This window comes from Takifugu rubripes, chromosome 18 (assembly GCF_901000725.2).
Source record: "Takifugu rubripes chromosome 18, fTakRub1.2, whole genome shotgun sequence".
Lineage (NCBI taxonomy): Eukaryota > Metazoa > Chordata > Actinopteri > Tetraodontiformes > Tetraodontidae > Takifugu > Takifugu rubripes.
The window spans coordinates 8,857,928-8,885,282 of NC_042302.1; the positions used below are offsets into that span (position 1 = coordinate 8,857,928).

The window sequence follows — 27,355 nt, forward strand, 5'->3', positions numbered from 1 at the left end:
GGTGTCGTTTACAGCAGACGGACTTGCTCAATATTCTACCTTCGCATTATTCGATGTGGATGTGAGGAATGTGGAAAACAAATTGATTTTTTTGTGCTTTTTGATGCGGTTGCTCAGGTTACGGCGCTCTCCGACACCATGTGCGGGCTTGTATAGATGCGCTTTACCTTGTCTGAGCGTCCATTGTTGAGGCCCAGATTGCTGACAGCGGCGACCTTGGCGTCCAGGACCTGCTGTTCTCTCTTCAGCTGCTCCTTCATTTGCCGGGCCTCGGCGAAGGCCTTGGTCACCGCCTCATGGTCGTTCAGATAAGCGGAGGAGGACAGCGATGACAGCACATCTGCTGGAACACAGACGGACGGACACACACGGTCCTAGTTAATAACAGCGCAGGCGAAGCTGAGATGAGAAGCTGAGCTAAAATATCCCATAAACTAAGTCAAATACGAGGAGAAAAGTAGCCGTTTGTCTGTGGAGTCCGTCTACCCCTGATTTTAGCAGTCTCCCAGCAAAAAGAAGCCACATTCAAAGCCTTAAAACTCACATGCATTTGTGCACGCAGACATCTACGCTCATCTGAGCCTCTACATTTCCACTTCACAGCGAGGTGGACAGATGATTCTTATTATGGCTAAAACGTCCTGCTAATTTCCCGGGATGGGAACATCTGTCTGTGCACAGAGCACGTATCACATCTCCGCGCTTCTATTATTTGTATTATTTCCGCAGCTTAGTCGACGGCCAGGCATCTGCTGCGATTGTGAGCTCTCCTATCGGCTCGCGCTATCGGCCGGGTTAGCTCTTAACAAAGAGCCGCGGCTGGCTTATGGGGCCTTTATCAGCGCTAATCCGCGGCGCTAATGCCATCTCAGGCCAGATTACCAGCTTGGGATTGGTAATGACAGAGCCATGAACTCTTTCAGAAGTCATAACTGGAAAATCGGGACGTGAAAGGGGCCAAAAAAAAGAGGGGAGGGTCAAGAGGGGACAGAAGAGTGAGAAGGAAGAGGCGATGGAATTGGGCAGCGGTCAATTTTAATCTGGAGTTAAAAGAGAGAGAGGCGGGGACAGACAGATATTCTTACACTCACAAATGTGTGTGTGTGTGTGAGTGTGTCTAGCTTAAAACTGACAGCGATGCTGAACATCCAGACAAGTGAATGTGACCCAGATACAGGGGGCAGGGGGCTCGCTCATTCTTCTGTTCAGTCTCTAACTGATCTTATAATAATGTAGAGTACTAAATAACATAATAAACCGCTTTGCTCAATTCTCTTCAAATGTGCATAAAACAGGGTAATAAAACAGAAATATTCCACACACTAATTAAACGCTCTCTACAAATGATACACCAAAAGTCGTTTAATGCGAAGATCTGGTGATAAAAGGTAACACTTTTACTGCTTCCTGTTCCCAAAAGAACATCCTGAAATACATAAGAAAGACTGAGTTTCTCATTAATCCCGAGCGACGCGCTCCCTCCCACATCCAGAGTCACCGTCTTCCCTGTGAACTCTGCGACGGAATCCCGACACAACGACAAACTCTAATAACAAATGTACAGGCGAGCGGCTAAACGCCGTGGTGACAGATGGAGCCGTGAGCTATCCGGGATCTGCAGAACAAAACACGCTGGTCTCCACGCACAAATAATTCAGCCGGGATCACACACAAACTTTAAACACTGTAATCCATTTTTCCGAACAAAAAACATCTGGGACCGCAAATCCACTAATCTGATATTAAATCCGCCGATTTGTTGAAAAACAGTGAGATTAGCCGAGAAGTCGGGTGGGGGGGGAAATGACTAACTGCCTATTGCATAGGAGGAGGAGGTGGGATTGTGAGCTTTTGTGTGTGTTTTTGGAGTGTGTGTTTGAGTGTGTGCATGCTGTCATTGTGTGGTTAATGCTGGGTGTTTGCGCTGTCCTGGCTCATGTAAGAGGCTTGTCTAATCTCATTGGTGATACCTCCTGTCTGTCATGCGCTCCACTCTTTATTATTCCCCCGCTTCGTTGCTCGGGAAAAAAAAAAAAAAAGTGCTAATCCCCATCTCTCTCCTTCGCTCCTGTGTGTCTCTGTCTCTTTCAGTCACTAATAAACACGTAACAATGAGGCAGCCTGGAGGCAAATAGCGACACGGGGAGAAAAAACACAAACATACTAATTATAGCCTGTTATATATGTGTAATATTTGTACTCTTAATCCATTTTTCACGCAACGCTGATAGTTCAAAATGGTGATTCATTTGTGGTGAATTTTGTGTATGGGTGCATATGGCCGGGTACGATTATGGCACCACATTAGCGACAATGGCAGCACGAGGAGGAAAATGCTATTCTCGTTGTCTCCTCGAAAGGAAGCCTTCAGCTTTGTTCTAAAAACTGCACTTTGTCTACAGATTTAAACATGTCTGTCTGGGCCTGGTAAGTGTATCCCTTCTTGTCATTTGTAAATAATTTGTAGGCATATTTGTGACTCCGTGGCCACAACCTCGACCAAAGGAGTCCTGTCCGATTGTGGCCGATCGTGAGTAGAGATAACTTAACTGGCTTAACTGCATCAAATGACTAATTCGATCTAAAATAAATCAGATAGAAATCATTTGAAATTGTTAAAATCTCCAGTTATCCACAATTTTATTTGAGAAAATCAGTAACAGAGCAGGTGGAGCATTTAATAATGATGGCACCTGTAAACACACACACACACACACACACACACGCTACACAACCACTTTAAAGTACGAGCAACCAACAAGTCCACTTACCGATTGAGCTCATTCTGGTCGGTGGTCCTCCGATGGTGGAGGGGGCGCTGTGCTTCCCAGAGCCAGCATGGCCCAACTTGGTGGCACCGGCAGCTGCGGCAGGAACCTGTGGGGAAGTTGGGGGGGAGTTGGGTGACTTGCTCTCGGATGCCTTAGGCTTGGCCGACAGGTTCAGTGGCTGTGCACCCTCACTGTCCTGAAAAAACCAAAACAGCACAGTTTCGCCTGCTGTGACCACGGTGGAAATTTGGGACTGCGGAAGGCAGGAGGGAGGAGACCCTCTCCCCCCGGGCCGCCGCGATTGAGCTTTGAACACAGACCAATTCAACGGAAGCCCATGCACAGCACTTGACGGCAAGCCTGGTGGGACAGGTGACAAGGTGCATGCCACTGCCCGGATCAGCTCCTCGTTAGCAAAACAGGAAACAGCACATTCAAAAAGAAATGCTGATGGACTCGGGTGCAAACCACTGACATTCCCATGCAAAACACCAGACGTCTCATCACAGACAGGCCAGGACATGCATATGTGTGTGTGGGTGTGCACACTTCACGTACACTCATGCACTTTAATGCCATGGCCCAAACAAGCCTCCAAACATAAGTGGACACCTTTCGCTGACCTTTCACCCCGGGGAGGTCATAGGTCAGCGTTAGGTGAGCCACAGTGACATTACGGTCCATGAAACTTCAAAGAAAGTGGGACAAAAGTATCAAACTAAAGACACACACACACAAACACGTCCGCATTGTTAAATTCACTCATTCATCTAAATCTAAAGACGTCACAACACCGGTGCAACAGACCACAGCTCCCGAAATGAATGAGCATGTGGACCACCGCATGACTCCCAGCCTGTTATTGTGTTAACCGCCATGGCAACACCACCCCTGCTGGTGACCTAATCCAATCAGGGGAACCCTCTGCAGGTCACATGATGGGAAGGAAAGCATTTGATCGCCAAGGGGCCAGATGCAGGCGGACCGCCGAGTGTAATTAAAGCCTCACAATTAAAAGGTAGACGCAGCGTGAGCCCACCGCCAAGGATGTGAGGTTTCCAAATGCTGTGTTCCTGTTATCTGATTACAGGTGGGGCCCTGTTTTAAGTGAAGCTAAACTGCAGGATAGAGACATTATGGGTTTTTCTTCTGGTCATTAGTCTAATTGCTGCAGAGGCTCAGTAGAATCCTGCATACAGTGAGATCCAAATACACAGTGTGTGTGTCTGTGTCGGTCTGTGTGTGTGTGTGTGCGCGCTATATCCACTCATTAAGGCCGACTTTCCCTGATTCCCACTCCTTGAGTCGTTCTAAGCCTTATGAGCCCCTCACAACTCAATTAAGCCCTCCCAATTAAGCCTCTGTATGTGCATATGTAAACGAGTCCGTGTGTGTGTGTGCCATGAGGCCTAACCGGATTGTCCTTCATTAGTGAGGGGGGGGTCTGTCTATTTAGAAATAGACAGAGGACCCCCAAAGATGCCTTCAATGAAACAATGGGCCATAGAAGAAGAAAAAGGAGAAGTGAAAAATGGAGAAGGATCTTCTCAATCCTGACCCACATTATGGCGGGCTTTAACTTGGAACATGTTTGAATATTTATTACAAATAGATAATGCCTCTCTCTCTCTTGTACAGTGGGTTGGGTGGGGGTCTCCCCACAGCGCCAAATCCTGGTGGGAAGGTGGCCAAACTGCATTATGCCAATGTAGAGGAATTAGTTTAGACGGCAGAGCTGAGAGCCTTGGACGGACTCGTTTATTGCGCGACATTGTTCAACAAGCTCTAAATCTCATGAAAGTGCGTGCGCGTGTGTTTGTGTGCGAGGCCTCTAAAGCCTCTGAAAAGCTCAGAATCTCAAATTAATACAATTGCTTTTGTGTCTCTCTTGGCCGAAGAAACAGTCTCTTGCATTGAGATTGAAAACACGCAGAGTGACAACGAGAGCCAGAGGGACAGAAAGGAAGCAGGAGGAGAGGGATGGTGTGTGAGTGTGTGTGTGTGTGTGTGTGTGGGCTGTATTTCGTTTGCCGACGTGCGAGCGACATCAGGGTTCTGCATCTTATCACAGGAACTGACGGTTCAATTAACAGGACAAGTGTGTGTGTGTTGCTAATGTTTATCCTGGGCAGGTTTCTGGGTGTGTGTGTGTGTGTGTGTGTGTGTGTGTGTGCGTGTGTGTGATTCAGTGTCCGTGTCAAGACCTTTCTACGTGCCTGTCTGCTTTCATCCCTCCTTCGCCTTCCTTCCTTGCTCCGTTTGCTCCTTGCAGCGAGAAAGTGACTGTTTGGATATTAATTATATTGTCGTATCTAATTCTGTGTGACAGCAGACGACACAGGAGAGGCAGCTATGACACTGCTTCCAACAGCGTGTGGCACCAATTCAAACACTAACTCCTCATTAAAAGCCCTTCAACTTGTCTTATTTGGGTGTCTCTCTGCTGACGCTGCGGTGTGATTGTGTTTGAGACTCTCTGATTGGTCGTTTCTTTCAGATTCAGCCTCCTTTCCAACTGTCCAACGTGGCTCATGGGGATCCAGACATTCCAGTCGACACTCTTTAGAAAGCAAAGATTTAGATGATCGATCAGATCTGAAACTTCTTCCGGCCACTTGCGTGCGTGCATGTGTGTACACATGGTGCACAATTTGACCACACCGCTGCGTGCGTCTGTATGCATGCCTGCCCTCATGCGGAGAGCCACTCTTGCATATAAGAACGCTGCAGCACTGATTTCTTTTTTCTCATGTGTGAAGATGCTGCGTGGTTGTGACTTGGAAGGGTGTTTCCTTCAACACCTGTGCACGTGTGTCTGTGTCCATGTCTCACCCGAGGGTAAAGCACTTAAGCGGTGTGTGCCTGAGTCCAAACAGCTGTGAGCAGAGGCAGACAACATGTCTCTAAATGACTGGAGACCTGAGATAGAGCCCAGGGGGGAAGCACGCCTCTGAAATATACATGTCACTCACCCAAAGAGAGACGGGGGGAGGGGGGGACAGCTTGAATGAAGGAACGTGAGACATAGCTCAACAGGAGCAGGAAAAAATGATGAGTGAAAAGCGGAAGAATACTTATCTGAAGTTTGTCTCAGAGCTGGACAGTTCAGCTAATCAAGCGGCTACTTTGGCTCTGTGGGGCCCAACAGGAGCCACGTCGGCCCCTCTGCTCAGCCCTACACTCCTGCTGGACTGAAGGGGCCATTATGGCTTCCCACTTTCACTCCACCACAGGCTGCAGCTCATGCCTGTCAGCCCAACTCCATATATATGGTAATAGGGCCAGTGTGGTGGATGGTCAGAGTCATGGAGGTCGAGCGGGGGCTTAATGGACAGAGCAGTACACCCCTCCGAGTCAACCGTGTCCCCTAAGCTCACGGTCCTGCGTGTGTTTGTGGATAAGGGAGGTGACGAAGGCCGAGCACAGGAGTGTTAAGAGTAATCAAGGGTGAGGAAGTTCAATGTAGCTGAGGAAAAGCAAAAGGAATTGTGGGAAAAGTTCGATCAGTACGGATCGCAGGAGTGAGGGGGGTGTCGGAGGTTGGCAGGATGGCAGGGGGGCATCGCCTGCATATATACTGGTGGGTGGGGTGGTCAGGGTCCCAACGGATGACCAGATATTCATAGAATTCCACTCGGATGGATACAAGACAGCCAATCCTATTGTGCAGCCAGCCGAGAAAACGACACAAACACCAGCCGATTCTGGAATCTGCGGCGGCGGCGGCGTGCCAGCTGGAGTTTGGTGACAGAGTTGAAAGTGTTCTCACAGTTGGCTGGCAAGGGACTGTCAGGGGCTGAGGTCCACATTAGTATGAGGGGCTCAAGACACAACAGGAGAAAGTTTGGGAAGCAAAACGGTCAGGCACATTTACAGCTCATGCACAAGAGGACGGTCCCACACGGTCCCTCCATGGCGTAACAGAAAGGCCAGGTGACATCACAGGTCACTGTTAGACTATGTGGTTGTCGTCTGTGAACGTCAGGACTTAAACTCTATCGCACTAATACAGACGGTTTAATTATAAGGTCCTCCGGCCTTTCTATTAGACAGCCACTCAACCTCAGAGGCCTTCGCCTGGTTCCTTACCTTGGTCTTGTTGGACTGCGGGGAGCTGCGGCCTTTCTCGCTCTGTGGGTGTGTGTTGGTCGGTGGGGAGTGAGTTCCCAGGTTCGCCTGCGGGGGCAGGCTTCCGCCGTGCTGCTTACTTCCTGGTGACACCTGCATGGCGGCGAGCTGAGCTGCATACAACTGCTGCCAGGGAGGACAGACAGGTAGACGGACAGAGAGATGGAGTCAAGAAGGGTAGTGATGGGTGGATGGAAAGAAAAGAAGAGGGGGGAGTCGGGGGGAGAAGAAAAGGAGAAGAAAAGGACGACATGAATAAATGAATACTCGAGAGCGCACAAACAAAAAAGAAGACGCCGGCTAAAAAGCTCTGGAAGGGGAGGCCATTAGTGGCGCAGCCTGTGACAGAGAGAGAGACGACAGAGAGGGACACGGCCGCCGACCCCCTCCCTCACCCCATGGGAGCGGCGCTAACAGCTTCTCTGACAGGCCCAGAGATGGCCGTGTCCCCTCCAGGTGCATCATGGGAGAAAGAGAGGAAAACATTTCGGCTATCGAGGTCAGGCCCGGCTCTCGCTCAAGGTGAAAAAAAAAGTGATGATGGAGGAAAAAGAGAGCGGAAATCTGCCAGATGGGACATGTCCTGTACGACTAAAAGGCCTTAAAGTGATCTTAAAGTGAACTCTTTCAGTAACCAATGGGAGAATCAATCTTTTTTTTTTTTTTATGGACTCAATTTTTTACAATTAAAATAACAACCTTGCAGCCTGAGCTGCTGTTGTGCGAATATTTATGCTCTGTTGTTTCACACAAAACAGCCTCTAGATAATATTTCCACCACAACAGACAGTCTCTGTCCCTCCATCTCCCTCCTCAAAATAAAAACATCCCGCAAAGCTCCCATACTTTCATGTCAGCTAATACAAATCTCCCAGACGTGGTTGTGTTGTCGGAATTGTTGTTCCCTCCTCTGAAGAGCGACGGAGCGGTTGCTCACTGCAGATATGTTGTGCGTCTGTTTCCTCAATCATTATTGTTATTATTAATTTCTCGCGGAAGATTTCTCTGGAAGAAAAAAAAACCTACTTTTTTCTTTTTTTTAGTTTAACTTCCGTCCTTCTGTTGGCGCTTGGCTGCCGGCCACAGGCGTCAAACAAAGGCTGGTTTATGCAAATGGCCAATGAAGAGATGCGTGCGCTGTTCTCTCGCTCGCTCTCTTCCTCTCTCTGTACCTCTCTCTATCTTGCCTGACAGGCACATTAGCTCCGACTCTCCTCTGCTCTCTAAAATAAAGACATTCATCTCTCTTTATCCTAACAAGTGCATTAAAAAAGTGGCATTTCTAACTGGCAGCACACACACACGCACAGATATATGGTTTGGAAGAAAGTCAGGTCGTCAGCTTTAAATTTTAAATAATCTCCGCCTGACTGTCGTTCATGTCAGGCAGCAGCAGCTCTGCAGCTGCTCTCTGTACATTTGCTTCTTTTGTTGATTTTACACTGACAGGATGTGTAACTTATTATAAAGAGTGTTCAGGAGTTGCCTTTTGCCGTCTTCTTCTTTCACATCGCATCTGCGGTCCTCGCAGAGGGGGACGGGGATAATTGAAGCGCATACGGTGGACAGGGAGATCAGTGGGAGATCAGTCATGCGATGGCCGGCTACAGGAAGCCCACTCATAGGACCAGCTCCCTGACATCAGATCAGCCTCCGCGAGCTCAATTCTCTTCAATTAACCGCACTGTGGCTCCTGGAAGAGAGGGCTGAGAGGAGGAGGAGAAGGAGGAGGTGTGCAGCTGAGCATGAAGACCCCTCGCCCCCTCCTCCCCCTTCCCTTCCAGCCAAACCCCCTGGTGAGCGGACCACAGGCGGTGTGTGTGCATGTGTGTGCGCTGCCATATTTCGGACCAATGGTTCAAAGGGCCTCTTTATTTGTGAAGTGAATTGAGTTCCATTACAAGGCCAGCTCCCGTCACTCACAGCCCGCTCAATGGGCCCGGCGCGCGGTGACAAACACACACACACACACACACACGCTCACACGCACGCGTTGCAGAGGGCAGAGGCACTGTGGAGCGCGCCCAGAGCGTCGCCACAATGACATGCATGTCAACAAACAGGAAGTGACAGCGCAAAGCCCCCTGGAGTGACCGGAGGAACGAACACACACATACGCACACGGTGGCAGGGACACAAGTACACAAAACAACACAATGAGTGTGTGTTTTGAAGTAGACTAAGGTTTTTAAATGTCACTAGCTTGGCACAGCGGCTGAGGTCTGTTCAAGGGTGCGCGTGTGTGTGTGTTTAACGACTTTATTGTCCATCTGTAATCTGAGGGTCAGGATGTTCACATTTGCGTGATTGTGGTGAAAATACAGTATGTGTGTGTTTGTGTTTATTATGTGGTTGACACATGACACTCCCCATATGTCTTTGCCTGTGTGTGTGTGTGTGCGTGTGTGTATTTGTGCATGTGAAGCTTAAACCCCATTGATGATGTCAGATGTGACGACTCATCTGGGGGTGAAGACGGGGTGATTGTTTACTGTTGATGTGGTGTGCATGTGTGCGTCTTTCTCACAGTTGTGCCGAGCACGGTGGTCATCCTATTGGGGTGTGTGTGTGTGTGTGTGTGTGTGTGTGTGTGTGCTGAGTCTTAGTCAATAATCTGCAGCTTAGGCAGATTACCAGCTCGCGCAGCCATTGTTTGCTCCATTGTTTACGTGGACACCGAAGACCTTCCTGCCTTCCATGACCGACTTCCTGTCGCGTCTCCCCAACGCGTCTTTAACTCGGGTTGGTGGAGAAGGGCACCGATACGATTCATTTCATAAGCAGAAATGATCTGGTGTTGTCTGGTGATTTTGCTCACAGGGGCATGTTGGGACGTGCCCCCCCCCGGTCACTTATCTTTCCTGTGCATTGATGACACATCGATTCCACGCCGCTGACACTGAACAGCGTTTCCGTGCGACGTGGCGGCTCTGCGCTGGCAGAGACGGTAACAACACTACAGTGATTCACTCTTTTTGTCTTCCTGATAAGGTTTTATAGAGGACGGAGCCGCCAGATTGATTTCTCATTTACCTTCTGTCAGCAGCCCCCCTCCCTCCCTCCCTCCCTCCCTGTCTGTTGTTCGTCCATCCATCTCTCCGGTGTACAGTGCTGTAATCCAGGACAATATGTTCCAACATCTGCCTCTCCATATGATGCCTGACCCACACCATTGACCCTCTTTATACCACAGCACACACGCACACACACTTAATCTTACACACACGAACACACTTTTTTTTATCCTCCACTTACCTCTGAAACCCATCCCTCTGTTTATCTTTTTAACCGATCATCCTTCTAAACACCTCTCTGATACATTTGCCTTTTTGTTACCTTTTTATTGCTGAGCTCTCTTTTCCAGATAAGTGCATTTATCTTTTCATTTTCAGCTCCGCCTGTTCTCCTCAGTCACTTATGGGCGATATCATTGATATCAGGGGTCAATAGGGATTCAGATTATCTTGCTCTCTAATGCACAATATCACACTCATCCCTTAGATTAAGACACTAAATGCCAAACTTGTGCACTCCAAAGCTTCTGTTGCCCTGAAAAGCGTCTGTGGAGGATTCTATGAAGCTCCTGTTGACTATAAGTGCTCTGTTGATTTCTGCGAATGATGTTTTAAACATAGGAGTGGCTTTAAATCATTGAGAGACTCGTATGTTTTAAGAACTGCACTTAACTCAAAGCTGTGCTTTTGAGAGATTTTCCTCTAAAGTTTTCACGCTGTTTAAACGGCGCATCGCAGTCGTCATGACTCCCCACCGCCGTTACAGTTGCAGGTGTTAAATATAAACTAGTCCATCCCTCTCTTGTCTACTCAGATGTTATCAGTGGTTCAGGCTTTTCAATCCAAAAGCCTGTATTACAAACTGGGGGCATGGATCCGTCCCAGCCGGCGAAGCTCTATTAGGACATCATAGTTGCCACATGGGAAATGTAGGATCCCGCGTTTCTGAGCCATTTAAACTGTTTACGTAAGCTGAGACAATAAGTAAGGCTATCTTAATCTTTTCTGCTCCTCATCTTCAAAACACATGCTGCACTCGACTGCAGTGCTCCTTTAATCCTGTTTATTCTGTTTCCTGTGAGGACGAAGAGCTCTTTTAATCAAAACGCATCACCAAGTAAACAGCTCCAAGGACGCCAACGACCATTTCATGATTTCGGGGTCGGGGAGCGGCGTGTGAGTTCCTGCGAGTGCTGGCGGCTAAGTGGGTTCACCTGTGTCCTGTCTCTCGCTGACAAATCCCTACTGTGTTGCCGGGGTGACCCGAGGCCCCGGCTAACTGTCACGTCTTTTCTTGGTGACAGAAAACACGTCCTTATCAAATGAGGGCGCCGGTGCCGATCCCAAAGGAAATCCATCCACATTGAGACATCTGTACGTGCGTTAGCCCCGGCAAATCTGCCCCTGCCTTAATCTCAGCGTGTTTGTGTGTTTTTCTGGGAGGATTGTGAGAACGAAATGGGCTTGTGAGACTTTCACACTCGCATCCTCGTTCCTATTAAACCAAACGACCACAAAAGCTGCATGAGTCCGACCACCGACACACGGACGGATAGATCGACAACAGTCTGACTTCCTCGTGTCACACCTGCGGGCGTCACGACAGCCGATGGAACTGAGTGAGATCATCGGGGAACAGAATCACACGCATCCTCTGTTCTCCATGAAATGTTAGCATACGGGGGGGGGGCATGTTTGGCTGACAGGTGCAAATGTATGGCGTTATAGCCTTTAGCCGTAGTTTAGCATCGCTCCACCAGTGTGTGAACGTTAAGTGAAAAAGATGTGTAAGGGAACATGTGTGTCAATGCAGCTGTTTCCTCCCATATTTCATGACGATGCGCCTCACGGAGAGACAAGGGCCCACGCACGCTCTTAACTCCTGGGAGACGGCGGGCCCCCCAACCCACATGGTTCAGTGGAAGAGTATGGGAGGTCTACTGGTTGGTTGGTGTGTGTGTGTGTGTGTGTGTGTGTTAGGGCAGGCACCATAAACCCTCACATAGTGGCTGAACACATCATTTGAATTTTTTCTCCTGTCTTGCATTTCAGAGCAAACCATTTACCCCCCCCCCCCAGGTAACAAAACAACCAATTTGGATTTTTAAAGCACTTTTGAAGCAGTTTGTGTTGTTAAATAGTTATTGAAAATGTCCTTTTATTCTTCTCTTAAATCATTAGGGGGTCTGCGCTGCTGAAAGAGATTGAAATCTGGCAGGGCTCGGCCTTGACAGTCAATCTGAGTGCTTCTGTCTTCTATCTCCTATCACAGGACCAAGCTGGGGGGGTGAGGGCTGCACTTGTCACTTCTGGGTGATTTCTGAGATCTGACCATGAAGATCACGGTCTTAGGGGAACACTTCATTGGCAGGGTTAGCAGATTTATTTCCAATGGCGTGACCCAAATGTAAAAAAGGAAGCTGGATGTTTCCGGCTGTCCTGGACGGAGAGATTTGATGTGCTCGTAAAAACCTGGGGTGGGTTCTGTTTTCTTACCTGGAGCTGCAGCGGTCCCAGGCCCGGAGTGGCCGCGGCGGCGGCGGCGGCGGCCATCGTGGTGGGGATGAGCTGGAGCGGGTAGGGGTCACCTGAGTGACAAGAAGAAATGACAGAAAACTTGAAGCGTGATTTCCATCATCCCGCTTTCATCCCTCTCTTCCTCCTCGCCTCACCACCCCGCGCCCCCCCCCACTGCAGCTGCTAAAGCCGTCTTTTGTGTGTGCCACCGGTACGGCCTTAATGAAAAGCCTGATTGTGTCCTCCTCCTTAATACCCCTGACAAAGAGCAGCGGAGTGAGGGGGTTCTGATAAAGCGTGCCCTCGCACCATAATTAAGGGCCGCCACTGCCGATTGCCCCTCGCTCTTTTCCCCGGGATGCTTTCAGTTTCTACCTCCTCTGCATCCTCCTTGTTGTCATCTCTTCATCCCCCTCTCACCTCTGCTCAGTGTCTGCCCCCGCCCAGAATGATAAACAGGTAGCGGGGTGGGGGTGACAGGGGTGCACGCTGTAATCACTCTGGGAGAATGAGGAAGAGAGGGAGGAAGAGAAAAGGATGGAGAGGAGGCTCGGAGACCAGGGGAGGAGGAGGAGGAGGAGGAGGAGGAGAGGCTGATAAAGTTCTCAGGGGCTTGACCTTGCCTTTCTGACCTGGACCTTCAGCGCAGTGATCAGCCTCTCGGCTGTTCCAGGATCTGCTACTTTAAATATACGTGCCCACAAAAAAAAAAAGCACGCGCGTCCGTGCACATTCGCATATGGCCTTCCAACTCATCTGACATATTTTCCCATATTACTCAGTTATGAAAAAAAGAAGATATAAAAAAAGCTGAGACATTCTTTTCTGTATCGGGGAGGGGGGGGGGATTATTTCAGGACTGTGTATTTTAGGAGATGGGCCTTTTCTGTGTGCTTGCTGGACAAACATGAGCTGGATGGATATTTATGCTCCTCGTGGGGGTCGCCGTAACAAAAGCGAGAGGGACGGAGAGAAGCAAACATGTTGCACTTGGCTTAGGGGGGACAGTGACCTCGCAGGGCAAGGAGAACATTTCTCAACTCAAACACGCCGAAAAGAGCAAGAATGAGGCGAGAATGTGAAAACATCATCATTCCCCCCAGTGTTTGCTCATAAAATTACTTATGTTACCATTTAAATTCATGACGATGGCGCCAAAAATCTCTTCTCCACCTTTGATTCTTTTTTTTCTTTATTTTATGGTTTAGCTCCGCCCCCTCATCTGGAGCTGGAGCTTTACCACCTTTCATGGAAGAAAATCACCGCAAAATTCTGCTGTCAAAATACAAAAGACCCAAAATATACAGCAGGGAATGCTCGACTATAACCTACTGAATGAACAGACCTGTTGCCACTAGAATTCCAACTCCGGGATTTAAGGAAAATCCACATTCAGCTCTGTAGCATCAACGCGAAGCGAGAATTTGTCGGCTCTCGAGCCGCACTGCGGAAAACTACACGGACTTTGAAAGTTGCCAGAGAGTTTTCTCAGGGGCGGCCCCGTCCTGGCGCGGGCTGCCAATCCGGCTGGACTTGGCGGAGGCAGTGAAAAGACAAGCCCACCACTTGATGGGGTATTTACGTGGGCAGTGGGTGAAGATGGCACTAATTAAAATGGAGCGGACTTGTTTGGGAAGCTGTGAAACTCCAAGGGGTTGGGGTGGGGTGAGCGTGCGCGAGCTTGCGGCGGCGTGCGCGCCCGAGAGTTGAAATAGTTGGGTTTTTTTCCCCCCTCCCCTGTGTTACAAAGCGTTCTCTGCCTGCCAGGACGTTTGTGTGTTGTGTACCGTGTGTGTGTGTGTGTGTGTGTGTGTGGGCTGAGTTGGAAGCATGTTCTGGCTGCGTCCTGTGTTAATGTGAGGAGAACCTGGGGCAGGTCACATTACCACCCTCCATACCCCCCTCTGTTAACCCCCCCACGGCGCATTTATTCCCAGCATCCCCTGGCAGGCACCCACCACTCTTTCTCTCTTTTTCTCTCCCTCTGTATCATGGTAAACAACACATTGCCACACAGCCGGGGCGCGATAGCCAAAAGAAAAAAAACCCATGCAGGATGCCTGTATTTTGTTGCTTTTATGCATCAAAAAATAGACAAGACAAAAGGACGGAGCCAAAAGGACTGAACATGAGAGGGAGATAAAGAGCGAGAGATTGAGAGTGTAAACAGGAAGGGTGTACTTGGACTGGTTTTTCACTTAAAAGAGAGATGTTTTTGGAGGGTCCAGCTCGTCATTTGGGACACGATCCAACTGTGTGTGTGGGAAAAGTCAGATTCCACCTTGTCGGGTGAAAATTCACCACATGTCAAGCGCGAACCTCCAGACTTGATGTAGCTGTACTCACTGCAGCCAGGTTTGTAGTTGAAGCCGGAGGGCATGAGGAAGCCCTGCTGGGCTGCCGCCGCCGCCAGGGTCCTCTGGTCGGGAGGAAAGACGGGAATCATCAGCGGAGGGAGCTGGCCCTGGACCTGCTGATGAGGGAGGCGGAAGGCGGGGGTGATGGATTTGGGAAAAAGGGGATGGAGAGAGAAACATAACGCAGGTTTTAAAGCGATCACGTTAGACGTCGTCCAACCTTTCAAATTTACAAAATCAAATCTTTTCCCTCCTCTCCTCGCAGCAGCTCGCACCGACACAACGCCGTGCACGCCCGTACACGGAGAGCCATACCACTTCACAAGGTTTCCAGGATTTTAAAGGGAGGAGGGAAAAAAAAAAAAAAAAGGCTTCTTCGCTGGGTGGCTTTGGCAGAGATCGACAGGAGAGAGCGAGAGAGGAAGAAGAGGAGAGAGGGAGACCGAGAAGTAGGAGACAGATGGTTGCACTGAACAGAGATCTGCCAAAAACAACATACAAAGACTCTGACTGACTGACAGTCAGAGGAGAGCGGCGGCAGCAGGAAGACGAGGAGAAGTTATGGCTGGGGAAGTGGCGAGAGAGTTCTATCGACCTGCGAAGAGGTGCGACGATGAAGCCGCAGACGGGACGCCAACCAAAATTCTGCGCAACCGTTTCCAGAAAGAAGGAAATCGACGCTCGCAAAAAACTGAGCAACAACTTGGACGCAGCGCAGCAACTGCAGAGCCCATCATGAGCCTCATAAATCAACTCTGATAAAATAGTTTCTTTGGCTGCCGCTTTTGTTTTTAGATCCGTCGATGGCAACAGGACAACAAGGCTGCGCCTACACTCCGCTGAAGTATGATAAAGACGACGAGCGAGTGCCGATTGTAAAGGCTGAGGAGTAAAATAAAATGAACATCAGAGTCGTCCGCCTCTCGTCTCCACCTCTCCCCTCCTGCCGTTTAATAAAATTGCCACCTTGGCCTTTGGAATCCAAACCTTGACAGGGTTTGCGGGCCTTTGCCCTTCACTTCTGCCTGAAAAGCACTTTGTTTGCACGTCGCAGCTCATCGCTCCTCTCCTTTCTCCACTCTCCCGCTTCCAGTTTGCCGGGAGGGCAGTGAGGTAATAACTGAATAAGATAATGGGCAGATAAAAGCTGTTTGATGTAGAAAATTGATCTGAAATGATGAAAATGGCTGGAAATGGCCACCCAATCACACGATATCTCAGAGATGTGGCCGTGTGAAGTGGTGCGGGCTTCACACACACACACACACACACACTCACACGCACACACACACACACACACGAGTCGTCCCTCGGTGCTGAAGGCTCTTTTTCAGGCTGTTTCGTGTGTATTCCTCAGGTTTCTCAGGGTGTATGCACGCTCTTGTTCTGTAAACACCTCCTGAATGTGTGTGTTTGTGCGTCCGCCTCCCCCACTTCCTCTCGCTCCTCCGTGTTGGCATGAGGCAGCCAGCAGCACTGTAATCAAACTATCAGCGCGCAGGGGGAATAGTGCTCACTTCAAGCGGCTCCTGCGCCCCCCTCCCTTACACCAAAAACAATAATTACTCCACCATTTTGGTAAAGCGTACACCGATCAGAAGGGAGAGGCGTTCCAGCGCGACGCTCGGACAGGACCCCCGCGGGGACGAATCACAGACAGAACTGTTCCGCTTTGCCTTTCAGGCCTAATTGGACATATGCTGGAGTGGAGCTGGCTAGAAATACTGTAATGTACCGTAGGGAGGAGGAGAGGAGACAGAAAAGGAGAGGGATGTATAAACATACATCCAGCACACACACACAGCTCATTGAGGGTCTCGTGGCCTCGTCAAGTTTCAATTTCAATTAGACTATCAGAGAATTTACAAGTGTGGGTGAGAGTCTGGAGAGAAGTGCTGCACATCTCCGCGATGGTACATGGAGATGGAGCAACAGATGGTAGGAAGCAAAAGAGCCACGGAGGCTGGAGGAAAACAGGAAGTCATAGTTTGGAGACCCGCTGACCTCCGCAAACACACGCGGGTAAACATGGCTGAAAGGAGGCTGAATGATGTGCATTGTCTGTGGAGGGTGAGGAGGGGTGAGAGCACCACATCCAGCAACAGATCATGTGATGCGGGAACACAGAGGTGCCCTTTGCCTTTACGTGCCGTTAGCGTCCACTTTATAGCTTAATGTGATATTTATCCCAGCGCACCGACGAAAGTGAATTATGTGCTCTGTACGTTAGCCTCATGATCACAGAGGAAACTTTGAAGCTGAGAGGAAGAAAGGAGAGGGTGGGGTGGTGGTTGGGGGGGGGCGCAGAGTGCTTCCAAATTAGAGAATAAGAATCAGAGACAAAGAGATGCATTGACAGAAAGAAAAGAAAAGAAAATCCTGGGAGAGAGAGTGAGGCAGAAGCGGAGAGCAAGGCCAGATCCAACAGAGAATCTCCAGATCCGCAGGAAGGGAAAAAGGCGCATCTGATGCAGCCGACGCTCCGGGGACCAGCGGCGTTCCGCACGTCGGGCCTAAAGTGAACAGGAAACCCTACAAGTCCAACATCAGACCGCCGCTCCTGCCGGCACGGGGAAAAAGGAACTCTGCATTTTATCTGTAAAGCTCCCGTCTTCATCCAAATCTAAAGCAAACAAAACTCCAACTCATCTGAGCCCCCCCCCCCCCACACACACACACACCCCTTTAATCAAGGAAACGTGCATGGAAAACAAAGAGAAACCGACGCCTGTGAAAATGTCTTCCTAAGGACTTTACGGGGGTGAAGGGCACAGAAAGAGATGAAGTTGATAATTCACCCTGACGAGACAAAAGGACTAAACAGCAGATAGATGGAGCAGAATGAGAGCGAGAGACAGAGAGAGACGGAGAGAGAGAAGGAGAAAGTGAGGGAAGCCAGAGTTGGATAATTGGCAGCCAGGCGAGGCTGCGTGCGCCGCGCGCCAGGCGGCACAGCTTGAACTTAAAGCGCCGCTGCGGCGTAATGAAGATGTGGCCGCTAATTAACATATGGGGTGCAAAACAGGTTGGTTGGCGCACTAAAAAACTCCAAGGTAAAGTTATTATTGGGGAGTAATTAGCTCTGTGAAGTTAATGCGCCGAACAATAGCTGCCAGCGCCGCGCAATATGGCTCACTTCTGAGCGCGCGAGAAAAATAGCCCCCGCTAAAGTGCGAGTCCCACAGCTAAAATCTGTTGGCGACCATATGCTCCGGCAATTAATACAAGACCTGGATGACCTATTGCTCAAGAAGGGACGTGCGAGGGATTGAACCATTAATTAATTTGTAGGGGGGGGGGGGGTTTGAAACTTTCTGGACAGATCCCAGATCAGCTGATTACGAGGTGGCGTCCTGTTATGGCGCGTACAACGTAATCAAAGCTCTCTTTTGCTCCTCTCTTTCCTAACATATATCAAAAGTATAGGTTGTGCGTGTGAGGTGAAATTGAGTTAACCGTGTCAGTAAACCCTAACGGGGAGCTTGTTAGCCGCCGTCGCCTCCGCGTCTGCCCCTGCTTAAACGAGTTAAAGCATCAGCTGGGGTCTCTCGGTGGCGTCTCCCTCCCTCAGTAACGACGGCGCTCCAGACGTGAGATGAAAGACGGCCAACAGGGAGGCAGTAACCTGACGGCGTGTTGTGGATGGACGCCTTCGGATTCATTAAGCCGGGGCTCGCGTCTCCCCGTTCCTCCGTATCAAATACGCCGTTTGGTGCGAGCGTGCGCGCGACGCCTGTTCCCACCAAACCGCGCGCCCGCTCTCAAGGTAAGCTCCGAGCGTCTCGGCAGGTGAGCTCCTTTCATCCCCGTCGCGCTTCTCTGCGCCGTGGCCGCCCTCCGCGCCACCGGGGGGGGAACCTCAGAGACACGGCGTTTAATTAGAACGAGTGGAGGCGAGGAGGAGAGCAAAGGCAGCGCGAGATGCACTCAGGCCTTTGAGCTTAACAAGAAGGCCACTAGCAGGGGGTGCGCGCGTGCGTGTGTGTGTTTATTTCGGTGTGCTGTGTTTTCATGCACACACATGTTCTTGGTTAAGCAGCACCTTGTCTTCAGTGGCGCTCGGGGGGGAGGTTAGCTTAGTGAAGAGTAGAAGATTGAATTAAAAAACCTTTTTTGTCATAGAAACAATGAGACCAAATGGTAAACTTAGCATTAGCATTAGAACTAGCATCGGTCGCGAGTGTATAAAGGCCAAACTGGCGCTGGGGGCATTAAGACAGGTAGAAAAGGACAGATGACAGGTGAGGTGGACTCGTGTGCGATTTGTGGATTTTGATGTGTTGTGAAGATCTTCGGGGGTCTAGTTACAGATTACCCCAAGATAACTCCGGCCCACCGATGACTCTTGACCTATTCATGAAATATTTGCTCAGCTGGGAGGTGACGCGCACGTGTCGCTGGCGTGATTTGGATTTTCATTGTGGGCCTAAAAGACAAAACTGGACACACGTGACGATGATAATTTGTCCTCCTTTCATGCGAGATGTGTGTCACTCTTCTCTTTTTTATGAGCCGATTATTCGTTTCATTTCATCACCTCATCCGAGTGGACCTCTGAAAGCGCACATCACGGGCCTTTGGGGCTCCGGGCCTCACAAAGGCAGAGGAACACACACGCACGTGCACACACACACGGAAGGACAGCTGAACTTGGTCTCGTTAGGGGCAAGTGCAATCATAAAGGGTCTATCAGAGAGAGAGAGACAGACCGACACACACACACACCCACACTCACACACACACACACACACACACACCATTGTAGGCCATTGTACTCTGGGATTGTGTGGACAATCTCTTCATGAATGATTGAGCAGTTCATTCCTCCACCAGGTCGCATGTTTGATCACCAGGCGAGCGTGCGTCCCGTTTCAATACGTGTGCACGATGCGTTTCCTCGTGGCGTAGGGCGACGTATGTGAGCGGGCAGGCCCCAGCGAAGGGCGCGTCGGTGCGCCAGCGACGGGACCCCGTCGATTGTGTGGGTCTTCTAACGAGCCTGCCTACAGCTGCCTCCGCCTGTGAGAAACTATTGTCGGGCCCGTTCAATGGAGGGACGCTTATTTGGGGAAAAGGTTGCAAAGTCATGGGAAAAGGGAGCTTTGTCTCGACGGGGTCGTGAGGGAGTGAATCATGAGCGGACGTGTTTATGGCTTAACACACACAGCTGCGGCGAATACACACACACACACACACACACACAGAAGAAGAAATGGATGCTCAAGAATGCACAGAGAGCTCCTCAGAAACAAACACGTGCCTTCTTTTTTTGTCAAAGAGGAGACAAAACGCGAACAATGCGCGACTACAATCGCACAAAGCAAATAAACACAGCTGCTATAAGCAGAATTATGGACAAACATAGACACGCATGCGATCACAAGGCCTCTTATCACACAAACTCTGTATGGCTAACCTCTTGGGGGGAAAAGGAATGTGTTGTGTGTGTGTGTGTGTGTGTTCCCCTTGGACAGAGTGTCTCTTATGACACAAAGCCCAGCTTTCTCAGCTCAAAATTCAGTGTCATCTGCTTTTACAAAAGAGCGGGCTATTCGTTCCAAGCCACCTGGACCAACACAGAGGCTCCAGTGTAGCACCCAGCGGGACAATGCTTCCATTTTTAAGTGTTTCATATATATGCCCGCCCATTTTCTTATTTTGGGATGCCGATTTTCACAGGCCTTTTTCTTAGATTTCTACTTCAACTTCTATCAGAGGTGCCTCAATTAAAAGAGAAATCAAATAGTTTGGGGTCTGTTAGCTCCTGCTAATGAGGTCCGTTAACCAGCTGCTAGCTGCGGTGGTGGAGGCTGTATCCGAGGCGACCTGAGCTAACTGCTGCACTTTTTGGCCGCAACATGAATGTGTAAGCAAAGGAACCATTTTCAATCACATCTCAACAGCTTCGCGGCCTCGCGGCTCAATCAAGCTCCTGCTCGTGCCGCGAAAACACCTTCACAATCACTCCAACACAAATGGAATAAGACGAAAACTCCCGACAGTTGTGATGCGGCAAATTTGATTTTCTGCGGTAAGGACTTGGAGCCCGTCTTCTACTTCTGATTTTAAACAGCGATCGCCTGGAAGGAGGGGGGGGGGGGGGTGATTCAGGCCCCAGCCACAATCGCAATCAAAGGATTGCCTTTGTGTGCGGTTCAGACACTGTCAAAAACACACAATGAGAGCGGCGGACGGACGCACGGACGAGCCGGACTCACCTGGATTTGCTGCTGCAGGAGGTTGATTTTATGTTGCTGCTGCAGAAGCTGCTGCTGTTGCCGAGCAATCTGGGGAGCAGAGCGCACAACACAACGTTATACACTACATGCAGCAGGCGAGCGTGTGCGTGCTCCTGCGGGAGCCGTGACACGCGTGCAGGCTGCCGAGGCCCCGCTTGCACGACAGAGGGTCGATGGCCCGCGCTGAAATATTAAAGGCTCCATCTCGGGTGGTTTGGCAGCAGAACGGACGGCAGAGTCCCACGGACACGCTCCGCATCGCCCCTCCATCCGCTCTTTCCAATTCTTTTGTCACACTCAATTTGGAGGCATCTTCTTAATTTCACACATTTATTCATGCACTTTTCTTTGCGTGCCACCTCAGCTGTTTTACTTCTGCCCTCGTTCCTCATCGTTCCTCCTCTCAGAGCTGGAATCAAGCCTGTAAATAAGCCTCACAATGTTCTCTGCTGAGGGATGCTCTGACCGAGGGCGCCGCCGGCCACTCTGTCGCTCACTGCTGGGGTGTCGCCTGCTCTGCCGATCCCTCCCGGGGGCGGGAAGCGGCGGCACGGCGAGGGAAACCCGTCTCTATGCAAATATACGGCGGCCTTCGCCAGGGGCCTGTGAAAACTGTGGACGTGGTTGTATCGTTGTGCTGCATCCACTCCCACTCTGCACCCCCTCAGCTCATTCCGGTGCTGCATCCATGTGTTTGTACTCCCTGGGGAACGAGTCTTTTGCAGCGTGCGCACGTGTGCGTGTGCGGAGAAGGCAGACCTACACTCTAAAAATCTAGATGCCACCATTTTAAGAGAAGCTGCGCTCATCTTTTCTGCCGTTGTAACACCTAAAGGTGGTGAAAGGATCCTTTCTGCTGGGGAATGAGGGCGTTTTGGGGCCCGCGACGCGCTCCTCTTACCTGGTCCTGCTGCTGCTTGGCCAGCTCCATCTGCTGCCTCTGCTTCTCCATCTGCGAGGCAGCCAACTTCTTCTGCTCCTCGTGGGCCGCCAGGAGCTGCTCCCTCAGGCTGCTCAGCTGGCCGATCATGCCCATGAGCTGGCGCTCTTTCTCCGCCAGGCTGTCTGCGGTACCTGGCCGTAAAGGAAGGGGGGGGGAGAGAAGGGGGAGACCGTCACACTTTGAACATGCAACAGACGAGGTTACGCAACAAAGAATTTATGCAATGATTTCCGAGGGAGGGTGTGTTCAAAAACAAATTCTGAGGGACTTTCAGGTACATTTGGATTTACACCTTAAGACCCTGAATTGGCGTCTAAATGTATTAGAAATCAGAAAAGATGTGGCTGAAACAGTAAAAATGTTGTCCCCCCTCGCTGGGAGATTTTCATGGCTACCAGCAGGTCAGGAAAGATGCTAGGGGAGAGGTCAGAGGTCAGGGGCAGGAAGGAACAACAAAGCGGTCTAATGGTAACCCTGGCTTGTTGGTCAGCCTGATATATGAGCGGTTGGGGGCTTTTGATGGCGTGGGAGGAGGGGCATGTCAACGGAAGGTGCGTTCAGGCGGAGCGTGTACGCACGCCTCGGAGTTGTAAAACCAGATGTTGACTTATTTTGCCGGTCACAGAAGGCTGGCGGCGAGCGCCTGAGCAACATCCATCACCGTCTTTACGGCCGTATTGAAGGAAAGAACGCAAATCTGGCAAATGGGAGATCTGAGCCAGCCTCATAAGCTTCGCAAACAAAAGAAATCCGCGGCCAGGTTGGAAAAACCGACGTTCCGCGCTAAAACTTTAAAAACGAACGGATCCGCTGGCATTGAATCATGGGTAAAGTTTCTGAAGCGATGGCGGACGGCCGCGCCGCGCCGTAATCGGAGAGAGAGTGTCTGGTGTGTGTTTACCCTGCAGTCAGACAGCCTCCTGCTCACATTTAGCATGGCCTGACCTTTGACCTGTCAGATCCCAGCATACCAGCTCCATTACACATACGTGTATACACACACATACACACACACAAATACACACATGGCCAAAATCATTCAACAGGATGTAGTTAAAGAGGCACAATCAGTTACAATCAGAGTGTGCACCCATGTCTGGTCATATGTACTAGTGTTTGCCTACATGCGCCTGTGTGTGTGTGTGTGTGTGTGTGTGTGTGTGTGTGTGCGCGCGTGCACGCGCAACAGTACAATCCCTCATTGTTCTTCAGCTGCTACCTTTAACAGGCCACATTCCTGCGCCAGCCAAACCAGATGAGGAAGAAAGACAGAGGGGGGCAAAGTGGGGGGAGGGAAAGGGGGGACTCAGATGGAGGGGTGAGGGGGGTGGGGGGCTCTGGCTGCTGACCTGCCCTTTGACTGTGCAGGAAGGTGAGAGTCATCCATTTGTCCTCCCAGTGGGTAGCCACCGTCTCAACTGCCTCCGCTGCCCACACCGGCCACCCCTCCCCCGCGTCCCCTGACCACCCCCACCCCCCCCACCACCCATGCACTCCATCCATCCGCCAACAATGAACAATAAAGGCAACTGTCGGGAGCGGTGGCTGCTGGAAAAATAAACAGGCGGCTGTCCTAACTCACAGGCCCACCTTTGTAGAGTCTGAAACGTGTGTGTGTGTGTGTGTGCGCGCGCGCATGTGTGCAAGCTGACCAAGACAAGAAAGAGCCTTGTGTGAAAAACGCTCAAATGGAGGGGGGCATGGGTGGGGAGGACAGGCGGCAAGTGGGGGAGAAAAAGGGATAAGGAGGGGGTTGCAAAGGTGAAGCGATGGATCAAAGGAGCCTTTCTTGTGAGGGTTACTTGTTGGGGTTACACACACACGCACACACACCCTCGTGCACAGGCACAAATGCAAACACGGTGCGACTGAGCACTCCTGTGCCCCGTGGCGTGCACGTTGAGGTGGTGGGACATTCCGAGGTGTGTGCAAATGAATGCCAGCCTTCTTCGAGCGTGTTGTTTGGATATCAGCAAAGTTTTAGCAGAAGAATCCAGCCCATAAATCAGCTCCTGGCTCGGCTACGCCGATCAATAGCTGGTTTCCTCCATCGCGTGCACGTGCACAAGGCATCTAAGTAGCAAAATTAAAAATAAACCGTCTGATGCGGCTTCCCTGCTTTTAAATCTTACACATGTGTGTGACATAATTAAGCAATTAGTAACAAGCTACCACTTGTCACAGTGTTTTCAGGGCTAATTAATTACCCCGTAACCCCCCCCAGTGTACCCAGACAGGGCAGGGAGGACAGGGACAAGACACAGATTTAATAACTGAGGGGAGAGGAGGAGGGGAGCCAGAGATAAGACAAAAATGCTCATCTGGACGTCCAGTTTCGCAGTGCAGATTCACCGACCCCGTTAGAAATGAATAACAGTGATTTCACGGATATCTTCCCGTTTGTTTTGGGAGATTTTCTTTTAATAAAATCTTTTGCGTGTGTTTTGCGAGCTTTACTGGGCGATTTGCGGAACAATTGGAAAACTGTTGCTGTGATTCATTTAAAAAAAAAGAAGGATTTTTACTCAGAAAACAAACTACGACGCTTTATTTAATAAAAGAAGATCTTCTGACTCCTGTCGGATACGTAGAGTCGAGAGTTTCGTCAAAAAGAATTCCCTGTTTTGTGTGTGTGTGTGACACCACATGGGGCTTTTATCAAAGCAGCTTCCCAATAAGGCTGACAGAGTGGAAGGCGGTGGCTCACGGCGACTTTGTTCCCCACAAAAAGCCCTTCAAAAGTCGATGGGGGGGGGGGAATATTCAGCGAGTCAATCCGATGCGTTCAAAACTGTTGGACAAAACTCGTCCGTATGTATTTTTTTGTTACACCATCTTATGTAAGCACTTTCTGAGAGACCTGCAAATACTCGCTCCTTCTGTTGCGCCCCGGCTGCTGGTGCGCTGGACGCCCCTGCACAGAAATGTCAGCGCAGCGGGGAGCTGAGAAAAAAGGGGTTTGATCAATAGAGCCCCCCCCCACCGCCACGCCGCTCCGCCAGGCTCTTTGATTACATATTGCTTTGCTTCCTAATAACGCTCAATTACCGGACGAGAGCGGCGGCTTTGCCCTGGAGTCACTGGGAACGAGGGCTCGCAGTCGCGCACCTCACCGCGCACGTTTATGTGCCAGCTCTCCTACGCTGGCGTCAATTTGGGTTCATCTAGAGCTGACGGACTTTCAGACATCACTTCCGAGTGAAAACAGGGGAAAGATTCGTCCTTTTAAATGTCGGCTGCGCTTATCTAATCTTGATCATTGAGAGTTCAGTCATCACTGACAGATGATTTTAGCCTCTTTGCCTCCGAATAAGTCCAGTTTATTCAGCTGGAGCTGGGTTTGTGCGAGTACACTGGCTGGGTGGCGCACGAGTACGCAGCCGCACAGTGATTCTAACAGTGATGCTAAGTACCAAAAGATAAAAGATGAAAAGCTTCTTACTAAAAGGTTTAAAATCATTGGAATAAATGTGGTTACTTCTAGCACCGCTCTCTTGGTCAGGAGCCAGGACGACTAATATGTCCACGTTTTAGCCCCTTTTTTTAAAATTACAAATACAATATTTGTACCTTGGGCGCTTTGCTATTTTGTCATTCAGTTGAACCATACCTTTAATTTCTCCAATGTGCCCTGAGCCCATGGCCAAAAGTTTATCCTTCCAATCCTTTGACAAGAGCCGCTCAATGCTGGGGGCCTCTGTTTAAGGGAGGAGGGGACGGGGGTGCAGAGGGAAGAGAGAGAGAGAGGGAGAGACAGAGAGAGAGAGAGATTCAGTTGGCTGGCCAACATAACAATAAAGCTCATTTAAAGTCCATTTGCTGTAATAAAGGCAGCGGCAGCTCAGCCTAATGGCCACATCAGCGGGAGAGAGAGAGAAAGGTGGAAAGAGAAGGCTGATAATCGAAAAAGAAGAGGAAATCTGTGGAGCAAAAACAAGCGAGAAAGGGAACGGCTAAGAGAGGCAAGGCGAGATAAAGAGAGAGACAAGTGGAGGAGAGAAGGGAGAGAAAGAGAGTGGCTTTTTCCCTCTCACCTGCTGCTAGAGAATCATTAGCCCTGTGGGCCCCGAGACAAAGAGGACCTTAATGCACCCGCCACAATGGACACATTATCAGCCGGAGCTTTGTTTTCCACGCACACGCCACCAAACCGCCGCGGCGCCCACACGTGTGTGTGCGCACACACACGAATTCACTAATTACAACCCTAAATATGGTCAGACATCAGTGTACACACACACGAGCGGGGAGGGAAATGGAAATGTCACACAGGAGAGTCCGGAGTGTTTGTGGACACACACACACACACACACACACACACACACACATACACACACACACACACACACAAAGCTGAAGGCATCGCCCCGTTGCAGGTTTTTGACATGGAAAAACAAGGAAGTGAGTAATAAGAGAGAGAGAGAGAGAGAGAGATCTACATTTAGGATGCGAGGCCTTGCTCAGGGAAGAGGTTTTAGTGAAAGAGTGAGATTAACCCTGTCCGCCCACAAACACACACGCTTGAATGCGCAAACACCCACAGATACGCAGGAAGTGTGTGCACACTGCCTCCAAACACTGATGCTGGCACCAAGTTTGTTGGTGGCCAAATCATTTCTTATTTTTAACAGCAAAAAGACAGATTTAAGAAAGAAATATCCTCAGTCTCAGCAGCGAGAGACAGAGACTCACAAGGGTCAAATTTAAATACTATTTATGCAGAAAGAGAGAGAGAGAGAGAGAGAGAGAGAGAGAGACATAAATTCAAAAACCGTCGTGCTAACTAACCACTGCGATTGTGCTGACCAGGCAAAGGCAGATGAAGACCCACCAACAAGAGCGAGGGCTTCGGCTGTTTCCTCCTCTGCCCTTGGACTCTGACTAATCTGTCCTTGGTTTCCCACAACCACTCAGCCAGTTAGTCAGCAAAGCAGGTTGCATTGCCGAGTCCCTGATGTTGCCTTAGTGCCTCCTGTCAGAGGCCAACCCAAAGAAGACGACGGGAAGATATAATAGAAGAAAAAAGTCTGCTCCTGTCTTTTACTCCCCCCCAACGCCTACATCCCTGGTGACAGCTGTCTCACCATCACCCCAACAGGTGCTATTAGCCCCCCCGATCCTCCTCTGTCTCTCACTCCAGCTCACTCTCCCTCAACAATGACAGAGGCTTTTAAGCCAAAGAGCTTTGACAAGTGAGAGGGAACAACAAATGGCAGTGTCGCCTGTTCTCTTTCCATCGCGCTGCCTCTCTGTCTCAATCTCCAAGTTATTATTGTTATTTATTAACAGCGCTGCAGTTATTGTCCCCAGTGACAGGCCGGGGCCACTTTAACTATTAATAAAAGGCTTTTTTCATTGTGTGTCGGACGGGCAAAAAAATGGCAAG

General features: G+C 50.1%; 1 protein-coding gene across 13 annotated transcripts in view; it reads right to left on the reverse strand.

Moving 5' to 3' along the window:
• Positions 1 to 27,355, reverse strand: part of sox5 (SRY-box transcription factor 5) — a 148,680-nt gene that overhangs the window by 7,196 nt on the left and 114,129 nt on the right. For 7 of the 13 annotated variants that reach the window (XM_029825248.1, XM_029825246.1, XM_029825244.1 and 4 more), the window contains 8 exons: positions 25,580 to 25,666; positions 21,928 to 22,100; positions 21,006 to 21,074; positions 14,777 to 14,903; positions 12,410 to 12,501; positions 6,861 to 7,025; positions 2,772 to 2,967; positions 168 to 343 (listed from right to left, as the gene is read on the reverse strand). In XM_029825248.1, coding sequence (XP_029681108.1) covers positions 168 to 343; positions 2,772 to 2,967; positions 6,861 to 7,025; positions 12,410 to 12,501; positions 14,777 to 14,903; positions 21,006 to 21,074; positions 21,928 to 22,100; positions 25,580 to 25,666 — 1,085 coding nt within the window. The remainder of the gene's footprint in view (positions 1 to 167; positions 344 to 2,771; positions 2,968 to 6,860; positions 7,026 to 12,409; positions 12,502 to 14,776; positions 14,904 to 21,005; positions 21,075 to 21,927; positions 22,101 to 25,579; positions 25,667 to 27,355) is intronic. The other 6 variants (XM_029825243.1, XM_029825241.1, XM_011618714.2 and 3 more) reach the window with 6 other exon arrangements.